The sequence below is a fragment of the Ascaphus truei genome, chromosome 2 (assembly GCF_040206685.1).
Source record: "Ascaphus truei isolate aAscTru1 chromosome 2, aAscTru1.hap1, whole genome shotgun sequence".
NCBI lineage: Eukaryota > Metazoa > Chordata > Amphibia > Anura > Ascaphidae > Ascaphus > Ascaphus truei.
The window spans coordinates 451,329,648-451,347,288 of NC_134484.1; the positions used below are offsets into that span (position 1 = coordinate 451,329,648).

Consider the following 17,641-nt stretch of genomic DNA (forward strand, 5'->3'; position numbering starts at 1 on the left):
ACTCTTGCAGAGAATCAATGGGTGACTGCGCAGTCACTATTAAGCTAAGGGCCCGGTGGTGCACTTAGAACTGTAGATACCTGCCGAGCACTCCGGTGCTCGGGTCAGCAACGCTTCACAAAGGGTCAGACGCGTGATGAATCCGTCTGATCCTATCCTGGCGATATTCTCTGTGACCCCCAACGTGGGTCCGAACTCCTTCACTGGAACCGCAGCATCTGCTGAGTCCCTCACTAACACAATAGCAACATGACACATACTACACTATAGGCGTCCCTATAACACAGCATCCTTAAGTGGCTTAAGGGTCAATCTCCTAGGGCCTTCGGGGTTGCCTATCCTATATAGGTAGGTCTTGTACCCACCCTACTCATAATACGGGCCCTGGGCCATGGATCCCCGGACTGGTTACCGCTATGAACCCCCCCCAGTTGCCTCGTACTACGCGCAACGCCGCCCTGGGCTATGGCTCCCCGGATTGGTTACCGCTATGAAACCCCCCCAGTGGCCTCGCCACTCGCAACACGGACCCTGGGCTATGGCTCCCCGGACTGGTTACCGCTATGAAACCCCCCAGCTGTCTCGTGCCACTAACTTACAACAGGACCCTGGGCTATGGCTCCCCGGATTGGTTACCGCTATGAAACCCGCCCAGTTGTCCTTATCTTCCCTGCTGTTCCCCAGTGCCAACTAAAGTAAGTGACAGGTTCCCTATCCTGAGGGCTGTCCCTGGCAACACTCACACTACTGGGGACTCAGGGCTATATTGGGCCAAGGGGGTGCTGGCCTAGTACAGGGAGTCCCTCGCTCCTGTACCCTACCTCCTTCCCTTGACTGCTCCTTCCTCTGACTGACAACGTAGCTGCAAGCCCGCCAAATGTATCCACTTGCTCTCCTGGCAGTCCTGCAGCCCTATTGGCTCCTATGAGGCACCTGGTGCCTCCCTCGCTAAGCACTATGGGAATTGTAGTCCCTGGGCGCCTGTAATAACATTGGGGCCGCGTGCGTGCCTTTCCTATGCCTGCACTAGCTCCTAATGGCCGCCGCAATCTCTCCCTACCTCTCGCGCGACTCTCCTGGCTGGCTCCTACACTCGCGCGATCTTCTGCGCATGCGCGACTATCTCGGGCCGCCGGGGACTCTCTGCGCATGCGCGAACCGGCGCAACATGGCGGCGCCCTGTGCAAGAGCCGCCGGAGATCTCCTGCACTCCGGCGAGCTCCCTCCTCGGCCCCCACCCTCCTGAATGGCCGTCGGGTCTGCCGCTTGCCGCTGGCAGTACCCGACAGCGTCCGTGACCACGGAGGCGCCCGGGGAGGTCGCAGGGGGAAAAAGATGACCTGGCTACAATTATAATCCAGATTATCAATTAATCAGATAAATCAGATAATCAGTGGCTCACTCTTTGACTGAGCCACCTGTGCTGAAGCAGGGATATCATGAAAACCTGACCTGTTGGTAGCTCTTGAGGACAGGAGTTGGCCACCCCTGGTCTAGACTGGTGCTGTGTAATCCAGTTCCTTATTCACACAGCAATAATACTTTTTTTCTACACCACTTCACCCCCCACATCAATCCTTTTTCCTAAGGATAGTAGGACGTTTCAGAAAGCCTTATTCTAAAAGTATTCCTGCTTCAGCACTGCACAGCAACCAATACATTGCACACTGGCACTGCAGGAGTTAAGTAACCCTTTCTCTCTCCTACACTTCTTTCCCTCTCAACAACCACTCTATCTTTAAACTTCTCCAAGCTCTTCTGTGTTTCTCCCTCCTCTATCGCCTCCTTGCACTCTCTCTGTCCCCTCCCTCCTTCTCCTTCTGCCCTCCCCCTTTGAGTTGGTGGCACCCTGTCACTCCCCCTTCCCTAGGATTTGAGCTGGGTGTGATTTTGTTGTGATCCTGTCAGATGCTTGTCCTGGGTTAAGCACACAGGGGGAGAGGAGTGGGGGAAGAGAGAGAGGGAGAGGAGTGGGGGAAGAGAGGGAGAGAGGAGTGGGGGAAGAGAGAGGAGTGGGGGAAGAGAGAGGAGTGGGGGAAGAGAGAGAGGGAGAGGAGTGGGGGAAGAGAGAGAGGGAGAGGAGTGGGGGAAGAGAGAGAGAGGGAGAGGAGTGGGGGAAGAGAGGGAGAGAGGAGTGGGGGAAGAGAGAGGAGTGGGGGAAGAGAGAGAGGGAGAGGAGTGGGGGAAGAGAGAGAGGGAGAGGAGTGGGGGAAGAGAGAGAGGGAGAGGAGTGGGAGAGGAGTAGGGGAGAGAGAGAGAGGGAGGTAAGATCAGCATGCAGTGCATCCGCAGGCAGCCTTCCAGCACCAAGTCCCAGGACAGACTCTTGCAAGAAACCAGCAGAAGGGTGGCCCAGCGGAACAGCACCTTATTGGGTAAGAGACACCCACCTACACCTGGTGAGGCTTAACCCCTTCCATGCAGGAGGGGACAGCACTGAGTGTACTGCTGTCCCCTCCTGCAGGGAAGGGGTTTACATTTCATCTGCCTTTGTATGTACAGTATGTATAATGTTATTTATATGTGCTCTGACAACGTACCCAGCGCTTTACAACATTACAACACAACCTAAATAAATGACAGACAATGAGTATAAGTGCAACAAGTAAATGAGGATACAAGGCTAAGGGAGACCGTGCCCCCGGAGAGTTTACTTTTGCAACAGAAACCTTCTTCTATTTGCTCTCCAAATCCAGCCCGTTCCCTAAAAAACAAAAGAAAGATCTGCCGCTCCTCCTCTCCATGTCCTCTCCATGTCCTCTCCATGTCCTCTCCATGTCCTCTCCATGTCCTCTCCATGTCCTCTCCCTGCATCCAGATGGGCACCCTTTATCCGCACAGACCATATGAATGCATAATGCTAAAGACCACAACAGTGAGATGGGTAAATGAATGAATAACCAGATAATCGTGGGGGGACCCCTAAATATAAACTTGATAGAAGACGGGTACTGGGTTGCAAATCCTGGATAATGAGCTCACTAATAAGTGACGCTGATGTAAACAATAAAACCAGGAGCAATGAGCATAATCACACCCTATGATAATCACACCCTTTATCCACACAGCCTGGAAGTGCAGATCTCTGCCTTCTGTCCTCAGATGCACTTTATTTTTAAAGGGGTTTCTCTCCCCCATTTGTTCACTGTTAATTGTCCGTTCCTTTGCTGGAGTAGGGAGTTCACATCTGCCCCATCCTCTCCTATCTCTCCTTATCCCCAAACCCTCTTCTACACGGATGCATTTGCATGTGTCTCTGTCCCTCCATTTAGATCAGTGTCTTTCAACAAGGGTTTCTGGGTTCCCCGGGCGTCCCTCAAGAGTTCCCTGCAATGTTCTGGTCAATTCAAAATGGTACCAAGTACAGAAGAATTTACAATGCATCTGATCTCAGACGCGCTATTAGAGAGGGTTGGGGTCCCTCACAATGCATCTGATCTCAGACGCGCTATTAGAGAGGGTTGGGGTCCCTCACAATGCATCTGATCTCAGACGCGCTATTAGAGAGGGTTGGGGTTCCTTACAATGGATCTGATCTCAGACGCGCTATTAGAGAGGGTTGGGGTTCCTTACAATATATCTGATCTCAGACGCGCTATTAGAGAGGGTTGGGGTTCCGCAGAATTTTATAATGTAATTATAGGGATCCATAACCAAATAAATGTTGGAAACTACTGTTCTAGATACAGTATTTCTATACCCCCTTCTTGTTATTCCATTCCCTGTTCATTTAGGGTGAATATTCAATATTACCCTGTCTTTCCCCCCACATGCTGATATTCAAGGATAACATGTCTTGTATTCCCAATTTCTGTCCTGTATGGAGTATATCCAGGTATACTCCTTTCATTTTCTCAAACCCTGTCCTATTGGGGTTTTACTACTTTCCTATTCCTAATCTTGTCCTGCAATGGTGATTCCCATATCTATACCCTGGTACCTCCTAATATTTCTAAATCTTTAGGGGTGCGGTCCATTTTTGCACCCCTAATTCTAAAGTCCTTTGCATATGGCGGTGATAACCCTATAACTGTTTAAACATAGTCTTACTCTCTCGTTCTCTCTTCTATAGGGGTTGTCCATCAATATCCTTACAAAGGTCCCCGAGGGGGGATTTTGATGTCTGCCCCTATTGTATTATACGAATCCATAATTGTAATATGTTTAACGCCTATACATTGCTTTAAATAAGGTTGTAAATGATAAGACTTCCCTGATGGGATCAAGGAGGGATCTGACTAGTTTAGTTTTGAGATGTAGTGGTGGTTTAACTGTTATTGTATTAACATATTATGGATAGTTAAGCATTGGGGAGTGATACTAGAGACCTCTAAGGGTGACCCCAGTAACGTCTTTGGGCAGAACTAATGAGTTGGTGATATTGACAGCAAAGAACACAGCTGGTGTGTGGAAGAGGGGATCAACTTCTATCACACATGGATGTAAGAGGACGAGTTGAGAAACATATATTTTGTACGTACTGTTCCTTCATGGGTTGCCAGCCAGGCTGCCATGGGGTCCACCCCCAAACATTTATTTTCTGTGGCTAAGAATCCACACATTTGCTTTACTTTTATAACCCAGATTCAGCTACAATCTTGGAATCCTCTATTTCATTTCTATTTTGTAGACCTACAGATGTGGCGACATTATTAAACCCCCCCCCCCCCAGCCCCGGTTTAGGTGACAAAGGGCATTAACTGTTGTTTTTCAATAGCGCCAGTGCTAAACAACGCAGCAAGCGTCAACGCGACGCATCACATTAACCGGAGAGGTGACATCTGCTACACCTGCAATGATGTCAAACAGTATTATTGCTGCTGTGCTGATGGATTTCTAAGGCTGCGCTTATAGCGACGGTGACGCAACCGATGAGGTCACCCGTTGCCGTCGTCATTGCGAAAGTTGTAATCATGTTTGGAGACGTCGCTGGCTACAAGGGGAGTGATGTCAGCAAGGGGGAAGGCAGAGGGGCTATGTGATTGACTGATAGGCAGTCACATGGGGAGGCAGTCTCTGCAAAAATGAAATTCTAGTGAATTCAAGGATTTTGGTAGCGCCGTTGCTATGTCGCGTCCACTATAAGCGCACACGACGGCATCAATTGTTTTGAAGCGACGTCGAGTCGCCGGCACTTTAAGCGCAGCCCAAAAAGTGCAGCATATTTCAGCCATGATCCTGGCAAACTTGGAATCGCTGCAGTTCACTAAGGCCCAGGACATAGTGAACTCAGCGTTGCTGAGCCGCGCTGAACAGATTGCCAAAGCCCCTGCATCTGTTATCAGCGCGGCTATAGTTTCTCCCTCCGCATGCGCGCTGATGCGTGCGGAGGAGGAGAAACTTCCCCACTCGGGGAAGCGGAGGAGCGGTCACGTGTCCGCTCCCATCCAATGGGTCTGCAGCTGGTCCGGCATTGTAAGCACAGAGGTGTGTGTGTGCATGTGTGTGCGTGTGTGCGTGTGCGTGTGCGTGTGTGCGCGTGCGTGAATATATTTATCAAAGTTGCACAATGTTAATAAATAATTTATTCTCACAACATGTTTTTTTTTAATTTGCAAAATATTATATAACACACACACACACACACACACACACACACACACACACACACACACACACACACACACACACACACACACACACACACACACACACACACACACACACACACACACACACACATCAGGAGTCACGCAACCTTATAACATTGATACACTGCCATAGAATAGGTAGATCCTATCCAACAAAACACAGAAAAGCCCAATGCTACATCCAATGTGACAAAATATATAGTAATTAGTATATAGCTAAATACTTTAATATTCTCATGACTATGGGTAATTTAGTTAAACCCTTTGGCCAAAGCGTTATAAGCCTGCAAGCCAACGTCAAGGCATAACCACATTTGCAGGTCCTAACACTAACCTGTGAAACGTCTCTTTTACCTGTGGGGAGGTTGAATGAGTGCAGTGGGTCTGTCCATACAGCAAAATGAAAAAAACCTTCCTTACTTTAAAAAGTGGGGAGGGGTGAGCTTAAACCCTGGGAGGAGGGGCCTCCAACCTCCAAATCCTAGCCAACAATTGATGATTTAATTCAGTGGCACAGCTAGCTTTATAAGGCTCGAATTCACTCATACCTATTATTTAGACACATTTCACCTGTCCCCAAACATTAATCCTCTGAAGGCCAGAGGAGCCAGCAATGCATTGGTTTCCTGACTCTTCTCTGCCGCGAGGGCTTAAATAATGAATTCTCTTCCCCATACTGTACATATTTAGTCTGTCCTGATTTTAGGATGAAGACCACACACCATTTTATAGTAGCTCTTCTTTGCACAATCTCTAATTTGCTTGCAATACGTCCCTCCGGAGAGATGGTCTCCAGAGCTGAACACAGAACTCGAGACAAGATCTCACCAATGATCTGTAAAGTGGCATCACCAGCCCTCTCTTTCTGCAAATACCTCTCCCTATACAACCCAACACCCTGCTGGATTTCCCCATCCCATTGTTACATTGCTTGCCTACTTTTACATCAGCTGAAAGAGTGACTCCTAGGTCCCTGTGTGTGGTTGACATTATGGTGCCAATAATTCAGTATTCTGTTTTTTTGGATTTTTGTGGCCGAAGTGCACGATTTTACACTTTAGTTTTTGTATTACATTGTAGTTGCCACCATTCTTCCTTAACTCATTAAGTACAGTAACACTGTGGAGAAAACGACAAGTCCCTCTTGCAGTTCCTCTTTTTATATGGGGCGTTCCAAGTCCCCCGCAACCACAGTCTCCGACCAGAACAGCAAAAGGAAAAAGACAGAGCACCCGAGGTCAATATTCAATAGATTTATAGCACATAAAAGCAATATAGACTTATAATTTAGTATTAAAACGTAGGCTCAATCGAACAGAAAACCTTAAGTCCTCTGTGCACAATGACGTTTTTGAGTGGTCTGCGTCACCGCCTCAACAACCAGAACTCGGACCGGAAACAGGAAACCGCTGTACTAGCAACGTCTCACAGACAATCCCTACGCGTTTCACACACCACGCGCTTCACTTTAATTTCTGGGGGGATTTGTTGCTTTAAGCTTTTTTGTTGCTTAAGATTTGCTGCCTTGTTCATGACCGATTTTTGTACAGATTGGCTCAGGAAATATCTATGTTTAAATATTTGCGAATACGGCATTCGAAGATGAAAAAAAAACGCCACTGTCTTCACCAGAGAGAGCGCGTGATGTGTAAAATGCGTAGGGATTGTGTCTGAGACGTTGCTATCCCAAGCGGTTTGCGGTCTACATTTCTGGTTGTTGAGGCGGTGACGCAGACCGCTCAAGAACGCCATTGTGCCCAGGGGACTCCCGGTTTTCTGTTCGGTTGAGACTAAGTTTTAATACTAAATTATAAGTCTGTATATTGCTTTTATTTACTATAAGTCTATTGAATATTGACCTCAGCGTCCTCTGTCTTTTTTTTCTTTTGCTGATCTACCTAAATAATTAATCATTCTGTTTTCCCACCTGGAGTGTCAGACCTATTGCAGATCTTTGTGTCATTTACAAAAAGACATATCTTCCCTTCCATTAAAACAGGGCCGGCTTACCTATTGCGGGGCGCAAGGCGGCATGGTGGCAGCGGCGCCCCTCCAGGCTGCGTTGCGACGTCATTACGGCACGGCTATGTGTGTGTGTGTGTGTATGTATGTATGTTACATGTATGTATGTTACATGTATGTATGTTGTATGTATGTATGTTGTATGTATGTATGTATGTATGTATGTATATGTAGCCACCTTTCCCCGTGTCTAAGGAGACTACGTGGTAGTCCGTTACCTGAGTGGTTCACAGGAGGCCTGAACCTCCGCCGCTGGGAGCCTGGGGTGATTACAGTCGATCTGATGACAGCGCCTCCACCTGGGAGGGATCCAAGGGTAGTTGGATAACCCCTTCCCAGGAACACCTAGTACAGAATAATTATACACACACGGTGGTACAACAACTTATCTTTACTGATAACATATAACTTCTTACTATCACAGTATACCTCGCGTAACACAATACCACACGACCCCCACACAGTATACCCACACCACAACGCCACCCCCCAGTGGAATTCCCCAAAGTACTGAGGTGCCCATGGCACCTAACCACCCGGTGTCCAGAGTCCAGCCCACCCAAGGTGTGTGTAGTAGCGCTACCCACAGTGTGTGTGTGGCCGTTGGTGCACATAGATGAGGATACCTTTCCGGGCACTCCAGTACCCGGATACCGCCGAATGCAAAATGATGCAAAACCCCTCTGCGTGGGGTGAACTCCCGCTGGACTGTCTCACCTTTAAGAGTCTATTAGGATAGGCCTGGGTCTGGTCCCAAACTGCAGGCCTTGCGCACCGCGTGGCGTCCGTCACCGGCGTACTGAAAATGCGGCTATAGTGGAATGACCCTATCTATTGGCCTTCTCTGCAGCAGCCACAATCTGTAGGGGTCGGGGTCTAACAGGGGCCTGCGGGGTAACTCTAGGCCTAGTCCGGGAGCCACTGACACCCAGACACTACCTGTCCCTGCAGCTCCCTGTCTCCGACAGGCGTGGTTCCACTGAGCGCGCCAAATGTATCAATCCCCTTGCAGGAGATCCTGAGAGCCCTATTGCCCGCTGCACTCACGTGTGTAGCAGCCCCTGGGGCTGCTGGGACATGTCGTTCCTATGCGGAGCCTATACTTAAGATGGCCACCGCACGCGACCGTACTGCGCATGCGTGAGTGATCTATGCGCATGTGCGGCAATTCCAAGATGGCGACGCCCTTACCGGCGTCCCGCCGAGGGAGCTCCGGCGACCCGGTTGCCCCTCTAACTACCCGCAGCGCCCTATAGTCGCCGGCGGCATCCGCGCACCTCTGCAGCCAACCGCAGCCTCCCCCTTTCCCTTTAAGGGGATCCAAGGGGGACCTGGCTACATAAATACACACATACACACATACATACAGTCGTACACCTATAACATCCCTGGGGTGTTTGAAAATGCAAGCAGATTTGTCGGTGTGAAGCTCTGAATGGAGTGTTGCAAACACTGTGGACGCTGCGTTAGAGATGGCTCCCTGGAGTCAGGGGGTTTCAGGATGTTGATGAAGTGAGGGTGTAACCCCTAGTTCTGCCAGGACTGAAACTATTGTTATTAAAGAACAGCCAGTTACAGTCAGGAAGGCAGCTTATTAACCCTCTCGTCGCCAGGGAGTCCCTGCGAGCGCAGTTCTTGGCATAAGATTTGAGCTCCTACATAGGTGAGCACGGCACAGACGTATCTAAGCAAATTATTTTGCAGGTTATATCGAATGAAAGACAACACGAAATACTGTATGTACACAACGAAAAGGTCAAGTAAAAGAATCGAATACCTGTGCCTACCCTGTTGGATAACTGATCTTCTAAAGAGCAAACTTTTGGGACGATATTGGTAGAAAGCAGATTTTTCTTATTCTTGTAACTTGAAGAGTATCCTCCCCAAGGCCGCGTTTATAGTCCCGGCTACGGCGTTGGCGGCGTGACGTCATCCGTCGCCGTTGTAATAGTGATTTCAGCTTATAGTGTAGGAGACGAGCGGGCGACCGGGGGGGGGGGGCGGGGCATAGCGGTGAGCGGTGAGCGGTTCGCCCTCAATTTCCATTGACTTCAGCGATTTTGCTCGCAGTGTCGCGCCCACTATAGGCGCACGCAACGGATTAAATCAACTTGTTTTGACGCGCCGTCGCCGGGACTATAAGCGCGGCCTAACATGCAAAAAAACTCTTTTCAGACACTGTGAAAACATACATACCGTATTTTAACCGTATATAAACTTTGTTGAAAAGCAACTTGAGCACACCTGTGCATAGTAATGTATTCTCAAATAGGACTGCTATGTCATACACTAGATCAAGGGAGCGCTAACTTCTGGTCCTGCGCCCCCTGCCTGCTCGCGCCACCCCCCCCCCCCCTTACCTGTGTGCTGGCGTAAAATTATGCCGCGGGTCATGTGACATCACATGACACAGTGTTGCCGGCTGAATCACGGTAAGTGAGGTACAGAGGCCTCGCGCGGTCGCCCCCCCCAGTTTGCGCACCCCTGCCCTAGATCAGGGGTTCCCAGCTCTAATCTTCAAGAACCCCCAACAGGTCAGGTTGTAAGGCTATCCCTGCTTCAGCACAGGTGGTTCAGTCAATATGACTGAGCCACTGATTGAGCCACCTGTTCTGAAGCAGGGATCTCTTTAAACCTGACCTTGTTGGTGGCCCTTGAGGACCGGAGTTGAGCACCCATGCTCTAGAGTATTGGTGGGGAACAGGCAGATCGAAGCTTCACCTGCGGCCCCCAACCTCCAGCCAGCCCTGCAGCCCCCAACCTCCAGCCAGCCCTGCAGCCCCCAACCTCCAGCCAGCCCTGCAGCCCCCAACCTCCAGCCAGGCCTGCGGCCCCCAACCTCCAGCCAGGCCTGCGGCCCCCAACCTCCAGCCAGCTCTGCGGCCCCCAACCTCCAGCCAGGCCTGCGGCCCCCAACCTCCAGCCAGGCCTGCGGCCCCCAACCTCCAGCCAGGCCTGCGGCCCCCAACCTCCAGCCAGGCCTGCAGCCCCCAACCTCCAGCCAGCCCGGCAGCCCCCAACCTCCAGCCAGCCCTGCAGCCCCCAACCTCCAGCCAGCCCGGCAGCCCCCAACCTCCAGCCAGCCCTGCAGCCCCCAACCTCCAGCCAGCCCTGCAGCCCCCAACCTCCAGCCAGCCCTGCAGCCCCCAACCTCCAGCCAGGCCTGCGGCCCCCAACCTCCAGCCAGGCCTGCGGCCCCCAACCTCCAGCCAGCTCTGCGGCCCCCAACCTCCAGCCAGGCCTGCGGCCCCCAACCTCCAGCCAGGCCTGCGGCCCCCAACCTCCAGCCAGGCCTGCGGCCCCCAACCTCCAGCCAGGCCTGCAGCCCCCAACCTCCAGCCAGCCCGGCAGCCCCCAACCTCCAGCCAGCTCTGCAGCCCCCAACCTCCAGCCAGCCCTGCAGCCCCCAATCTCCAGCCAGGCCTGCAGCCCCCAACCTCCAGCCAGGCCTGCAGCCCCCAACCTCCAGCCAGCCCTGCAGCCCCCAACCTCCAGCCAGGCCTGCAGCCCCCAACCTCCAGCCAGGCCTGCAGCCCCCAACCTCCAGCCAGGCCTGCAGCCCGCTGTCCCTCTCTCCCCAGTGCAGAGGGAGCTGAGATGTTGCTGATGTGGATCGGAGCTTCTCACCGCTCCCTCAGCTGCTTAATGTGCGCTGGTAAATACTGTACTGCCCCGCTCCTCTCCTGTGCTAATCACTTCTTGTATGTATGTATGTATACCTTTATTTATATAGCGCCGTTGCAACGCAGCCTGGAGGGGCGCCGCTGCCACCATGCTGGTCTTGCATGGCCCCCCACCTCTTTCTCACCTCCTCACTCTTCCCCCCCCCCCCCTGTCTTATTCTGCCCCTCCCGTTTTACTCTGTCCGCTTTGTCCTCTCTCTTCCCTGAAATCAAATCAAATGAGCTTTATTGGCCTGACAGAAAAACATTTCAGTGTTTCCAAAGCATGAATAACAGGGGTAGGATATAATGATTACACAATACATGGGTAACAGTTACACACGGGGATGTGGGGTTTAGTGGGCGTCTCTCAGCCTAGAACAGGTGCTGATATAGTGTGCAACCAGTTCTGCTGTGGTTTCGTCCTCCCTCCCACTACCCCACCCCCAATCTCTTTCCCACCTTGTCCCCCCTCAAACTCCCTTTCTTTCCCTCACTCCCTCCAACCTTCTGGACACACACACACACTATCCGCCACACAACAATACCCCCCCCCCCTCCTGCCCACCATAATACGTACCCCACACAATATACAGCCTTGGGGCTGGAAGGCACGCCGGTCACACTCAGATGCGAAAGTTGGTCGCCCTGTACCAAACCCCCCCCGCCCCGCCCAGCACTACAATATACATGTGCACCCCAAAATTTACCGTGGGGCTGGCAGGCCTCCAGTAGCACGCCAGTCCCGCGCGCGGATGCAGAAGTTATGCCCGTCACCCCCGCCGACGGCCCTTTTCATCATTAACCCTTTAGTTGTCGGAGTGGCAACGCAATACATTACTGGTCCCTTTGGCAGCCAAAGGGTTAAATTACAAATCATATCACAGGGAGGGAGGGGTACCTCTGATGTGCAGATTGCAGAACAGGTTTGACATAGAAAGCACTGAGCGTATATCAGTATTGTGTATGTCACTGTGACGGGGGCTTTGTGACGTTGCTGAAGGTTTGTGGCTGCTGCCTGTCTTGCTTCCTCTCTCCAACAAGCTCACCTTCCATTTATCTAGGTACAGTTGTTACCGGCGCGGTTACCCAGCATCCTTCCTGCCTGCCTGGTTTCAGACAGACGCTCACGTTTCCTGTGTCGGAGGGGATATTAGTCTTAAACTCGCACACATTGCATTTCTTTATATCTATTGGGCTGGGACTTGAAATGTCATGTGGCACTTATACATTGTTTTTGTTGCTATTTTGGAGCATTAGATATTCTGATTTGTATGGATTCCATCTAGGGACGGGGCATCAGTATACCTGTCATTTTTATAGAATACATACACATTACTGTACATTTAATAATAATAATAATTATTATTATAATACATACCCATTACTGTACATTTAATAATAATAATAATTATTATAATACATACACATTACTGTACATGTAATAATAATAATAATAATAATAATTATTATTATTATAATTATAATACACATTACTGTACATTTGATAATAATAATTATTATTATAATACATACACATTACTGTACATTTAATAATAATAATAATTATTATTATTATAATACACATTACTGTACATTTAATAATAATAATAATAATAATTATTATAATACATACCCATTACTGTACATTTAATAATAATAATTATTATAATACATACACATTACTGTACATTTAATAATAATAATAATAATTATTATTATAATACACATTACTGTAGATTTCTATGTAAGCACCATTGTTTTAAATGCCTCCTATGATCAAAGTGAACTGATTCCAGTGACATGTTTAAGCCGTCTCATCTGGTGATCGAAACCTTTTTTTTTTACTCAAATCTAACGCCTATAAGTATTTTTTTAAAGTTCTCCTTGGGATGGGTTTGATTTGGTCTGGCTGCTCCCTTTTGTGTGATGTCACTGTAATCAGAAGGTCATTGTGCAGCCAGAGTCCTCCCCTCTCCATCCACCCACCCCCCCTTATATTTATTGGCCGTCTGATAAGGACAGGGTAGGGGATAAGGGTCACATAACTGCCCCATGATGTAGGATGGCACCTTTTACGGCTTGTGCTACTCCCCCTCCCATCACTATGCAGCCTTCAGGACATGAAGTGCATGGGGTATTCTCCGAATGTGGAACATGAGAAGAGATGCATTAATAGTGCATCAGGGGCATCCATGGGAAGGAGCATCCTTGGGAAGGAGCATCCTTGGGAAGGAGCATCCTTGGGAAGAAGCATCCTTGGGAAGGGGCATCCTTGGGAAGGAGCATCCTTGGGAAGGGGCATCCTTGGGAAGGGGCATCCTTGGGAAGGGGCATCCTTGGGAAGGGGCATCCTTGGGAAGGGGCATCATTGGGAAGGGGCATCCATGGGAAGGAGCATCCTTGGGAAGGGGCATCCTTGGGAAGGGGCATCCTTGGGAAGGGGCATCCTTGGGAAGGGGCATCCTTGGGAAGGAGCATCCTTGGGAAGGAGCATCATTGGGAAGGAGCATCCATGGGAAGGAGCATCCTTGGAGGGAGGGTACAGATGCAAAGAACATGTTACCAAATAATATGTATTTGTATGCAGGAATATACACTCACAGGAGTGGGGAGGAATTTCCTGTGATAAATTAATCTCCCATTTCAGGGATAACTCAATATGCTGCAAATTGATTTAAATGGAGGTTTTCACAGCATATTAATTTGCCCCCATCTTTTTTTTGGGGGGGGGGGGCGGTGTTTGCATATAACTGCCCCAGCTACACTAGTAACTGCCCTATCTACACTAGTAACCGCCCTAGCTACACTAGTAAGCTGAAACCAGTATCAGGGGTGCGCAAACTTTTTTTTTGTCTGCTCTTCCCTCCCCCCCCACCCCTCTCTACCTTTTCTCCAGCGTTTTCTGATGTCACGCTGTCATGTGACCCTGCTGCGTTGCCATGGTGACACGTCGCCAGAAGCTGCAGGAGAGCAGGCAAGGCATGTTATACAGAGGCTTTGATTTTGACGCGCGACAGCCGGGTCACGTGCGTGGTTCAGCCAATGAGGGCGAACCGCTCATATGACATCACGGGCACGCCTCCCCGTCGCGTCTCCCCCATGGCCACAAATCGCCACTGTGACCGGCGCTCGTGACGTTACTCGCACCGTTGCGTGCGCACACACGCCTAGCATAACATCGGCCTTAATTTCTTTTTTCGGTCTCTTCTACAGTTTTTTTTTTTTTTCTTCTCCCTGTCTGTCTATTCTCTCGCCACCTTCATGGAGCACCTCCAGGAGTCACTGTCCTCAGTCACTCCATCGCCTCAGGGCCCGTCCGCAAGCCTTAGCTTTCCTCCAGGAAGATTCTGTCCCTGCTGGGTACTCCGCACTGTTCCATGCTGCCATAGCAATCCCATGTTACACGTGCTCCAGCACCTCGGTGTCACGCCTCTCGCATGCAGTGCGTGTCATCCAGCTGTCCTACGCTTCTCCAGATCACAGGTGGAGGAATTGGGGAGCTCAACAAGAGCACATCAAAGGTTAAAATAGTGGGAAACTAGGAATGGCGCTGTATTTGTATGGCGCCAACATGTTCCGCAGCGCAGTACGTTGTGGGAGGGAGGACAATAACATTATATGTCAAAAGACATATACTGTATGTGAAGACAATAGTAATTTTATATTTCCATTTACAAATGCGTTTATATACCACTTATTGTAAATGTCAAATTACAATGGCACAAACTAATTAAGATTAAGTCAATGAAACGACTTTTAAAGGAGCAATCCAAGCTCTTTTTCCTGTTTTTTTTTTTTCTCCACGTTTTTTCCATAGGATTGATTAATTTCAGCTTTGGGGATCCCCTGCTTCCGGAGATGCTTACCTCCGTAGGGGGTGCCGGTGGCCTCACCGCTCTGCTTCCAAGGTTATCATTATGGCGGTGTTTCAGAGCTCCTGCGGGCCAACAGAAAGCCGTGACGTCATCAGGTTCTGATTGGGCCGCGAGATGTGGGAGCTTTAAACCCCAGCTAGCTCAGCCGGAGCGGCTACCGGCACCCCCTACCGAGATAAGTATCTCCGGAGAGCAGGGGGTCTCTGGAGCTGAAGCTAATGAGGTTCTGGAGACCCCCTACTTCAATCCGGTGTAAAAAAAAACAACTAAATAAATGTAAAAAAAAAAAAAACACGCTTGGATTACTCCTTTAAAACTATAATCATGAATATTTATTACGCCGTACTATTCAACAAGGCACTGGCTGTCGCCAGAAAACCCCTTTATAGCACATTCAAGATTATGGGCCATAGCGTGTCCTTCATAAATATCGGCCAAAATGCAAAGTGTGCTGAAAAAGCAGGTTCACTTTAAAATGGTTAGTGCATTTACTTAGGAATCGCACCAAGAAACAGTGACGTCATTCTACTGATTTTCCAAAACAGAGTTCTCCTTTCAGATTTTTTTCTAACCAAAGATATGATGGAAATGTAATACTGATTGGTGTGAAGCTCATGCCACCACAAATTATTCTATTCTATTACAACACAGAATGAATGGCTTCTTCTTGTATAGAAGGCATCTGTTCAATATGGCTGCAGGATACTCCTCGCCATGGTCTCTTGGCCTCGTCCTAAAACAGTGCATGGGGGTTTCCTGAATTGTAATAGTCACTATTATTCCTTAATGGAGATTCAAGGGAAAGAACAAAGAGGAGGATCCAGGGCACTACGGATTTGTAGAAAATAGATGTATTCTAGGCACACACAACGTTTCGAGCTGTACAAAGCCGTGACCTTCTCTGTGGAATGTACCTTTATTTAAAGCTGGTGTGAATGGTGGGGTCTCCTGGTGTCGGACTGCGGTGGTCCATCACATAGAAACAGATCATTTAACGGCAGATAAGAAGCACTTGTCCCACCGGGTCTGCCCATTCTCCTATCGGCTGTAAAACCTCACAACCGATTTGGTCCTCGGCTTTCAACCAGACACACCACGGTTCTGGAGATATTTAGCATCCTCTAATATGGCTACTGGGCTACTGGGCAGTTCACTATCTAATCAAAAGGAGTTACCCTGTAGATCACAGTTACTCATTGGCAGTGTCCTATCTTGGGCTACAGCCGCAGTCACTGCGTAGACGCGCGCGTGGGGGTGCCTGGCGGCGCGTGCACTAGTTTCAGCCGCGATCTGTGGTCTGTGGTTGCGCGTCCAGAGAAGAGCAAGGTATTGCGATGGGGGAAGGGGGTTAGGGGTGGGGTGGGGGGGTTCAACACAGAATCCGAATGGGGAGAGGTGGGGGTCAGTGCCTGTCAATGGTTTCCATCCACCCATAGCCCACACTCTCGCTGCCAAGAAATAAAAAACACATTGGTGAAGTCTGTGCGAAATCCTGCTCAATGCCAAGTGTCCCCAAACAGGAACATTCCCTGTCAGAAGAATCATGCGTATCCCATGAAGATTGTTGTCCTATTCGGAGATTGGCGTTGGGGCTTACGTACGAGACTCTAGTACAGTATACGCATGGTAGAGAAGTTTTTTGCAACTGTAGTGTGTGTATATTCTCTTTTATATTGGCACGTTTTGTGCAGTCACTATGGTGGAATATGCCAGGGGCGGCCAACTCCAGTTCTCAAGGGCCACCAACAGGTCAGGTTTTAAGGATATCCCTGCTTCAGCACAGGTGGCTCAATCACTGATTGAGCCACCTGTGCTGAAGCAGGGATATCCTTAAAACCTGACCTGTTGGTGGCCCTTGATGATTGTATTTAACCACCCCTGTAATATACCATTCAGATTGCTTTGGTAGTGTGAAGATACAGCAAATAGTGCTGCAGAGATGCAAAGTTGGACTGGTCAGGGCTGTGCTATAATTAAGGCTATAAACCTTCTTTATTTTTATTTTTGGAACATTTCTTTGGTTATTTGTGAGTCCTCTGATAAAAGATGGGTTAAACAATACATCCACGCGTTATATGAATGACCCGGCTAACATTCGCCTGCTTTTCTGCCCAGGTTTGCAAGATGACGAGGACTTGCGGTTCCTCCTGAAAGGCAGCACGCTGTACAAAGTGAAATCCGAGTCGTGGAAGAAAACGAGATACTACAAACTGCTGGACGACTGCAAGACAATCTGGCACGACTCCAAGAAAATCCTGAGGTCCTCCGACTCGCAGACATGTGAGTATATGCACAGGCACATCCCTTGCTAGTCTTACAGAGTCCCCACAAAGCAGGGACCCAGAGTGTCCAGCCGTCCGTGCCTGAAGTGGGAGAGCACGCTTCTAATCGCAAAACAAATACTTTGTATTCACACGACATAAACTGGTCCCCTTCTTTCATAATATACTGTATCATCAAGGATCCGAAACGACTGGTTCCTATTTTG

General features: G+C 49.4%; 1 protein-coding gene across 2 annotated transcripts in view; it reads left to right on the forward strand.

Moving 5' to 3' along the window:
* PLCD1 (phospholipase C delta 1) overlaps window positions 1-17,641 on the forward strand; it is a 134,654-nt gene that overhangs the window by 53,160 nt on the left and 63,853 nt on the right. The window contains exons 1-2 of one of the 2 annotated variants that reach the window (XM_075587942.1): window positions 2,226-2,375; window positions 17,269-17,433. In XM_075587942.1, the coding sequence (XP_075444057.1) occupies window positions 2,276-2,375; window positions 17,269-17,433 (265 nt within the window). In that variant the 5' untranslated portion in view covers window positions 2,226-2,275. Of the gene's footprint in view, window positions 1-2,225; window positions 2,376-17,268; window positions 17,434-17,641 lie in introns of those variants that run through there. The other variant, XM_075587944.1, reaches the window with a different exon arrangement.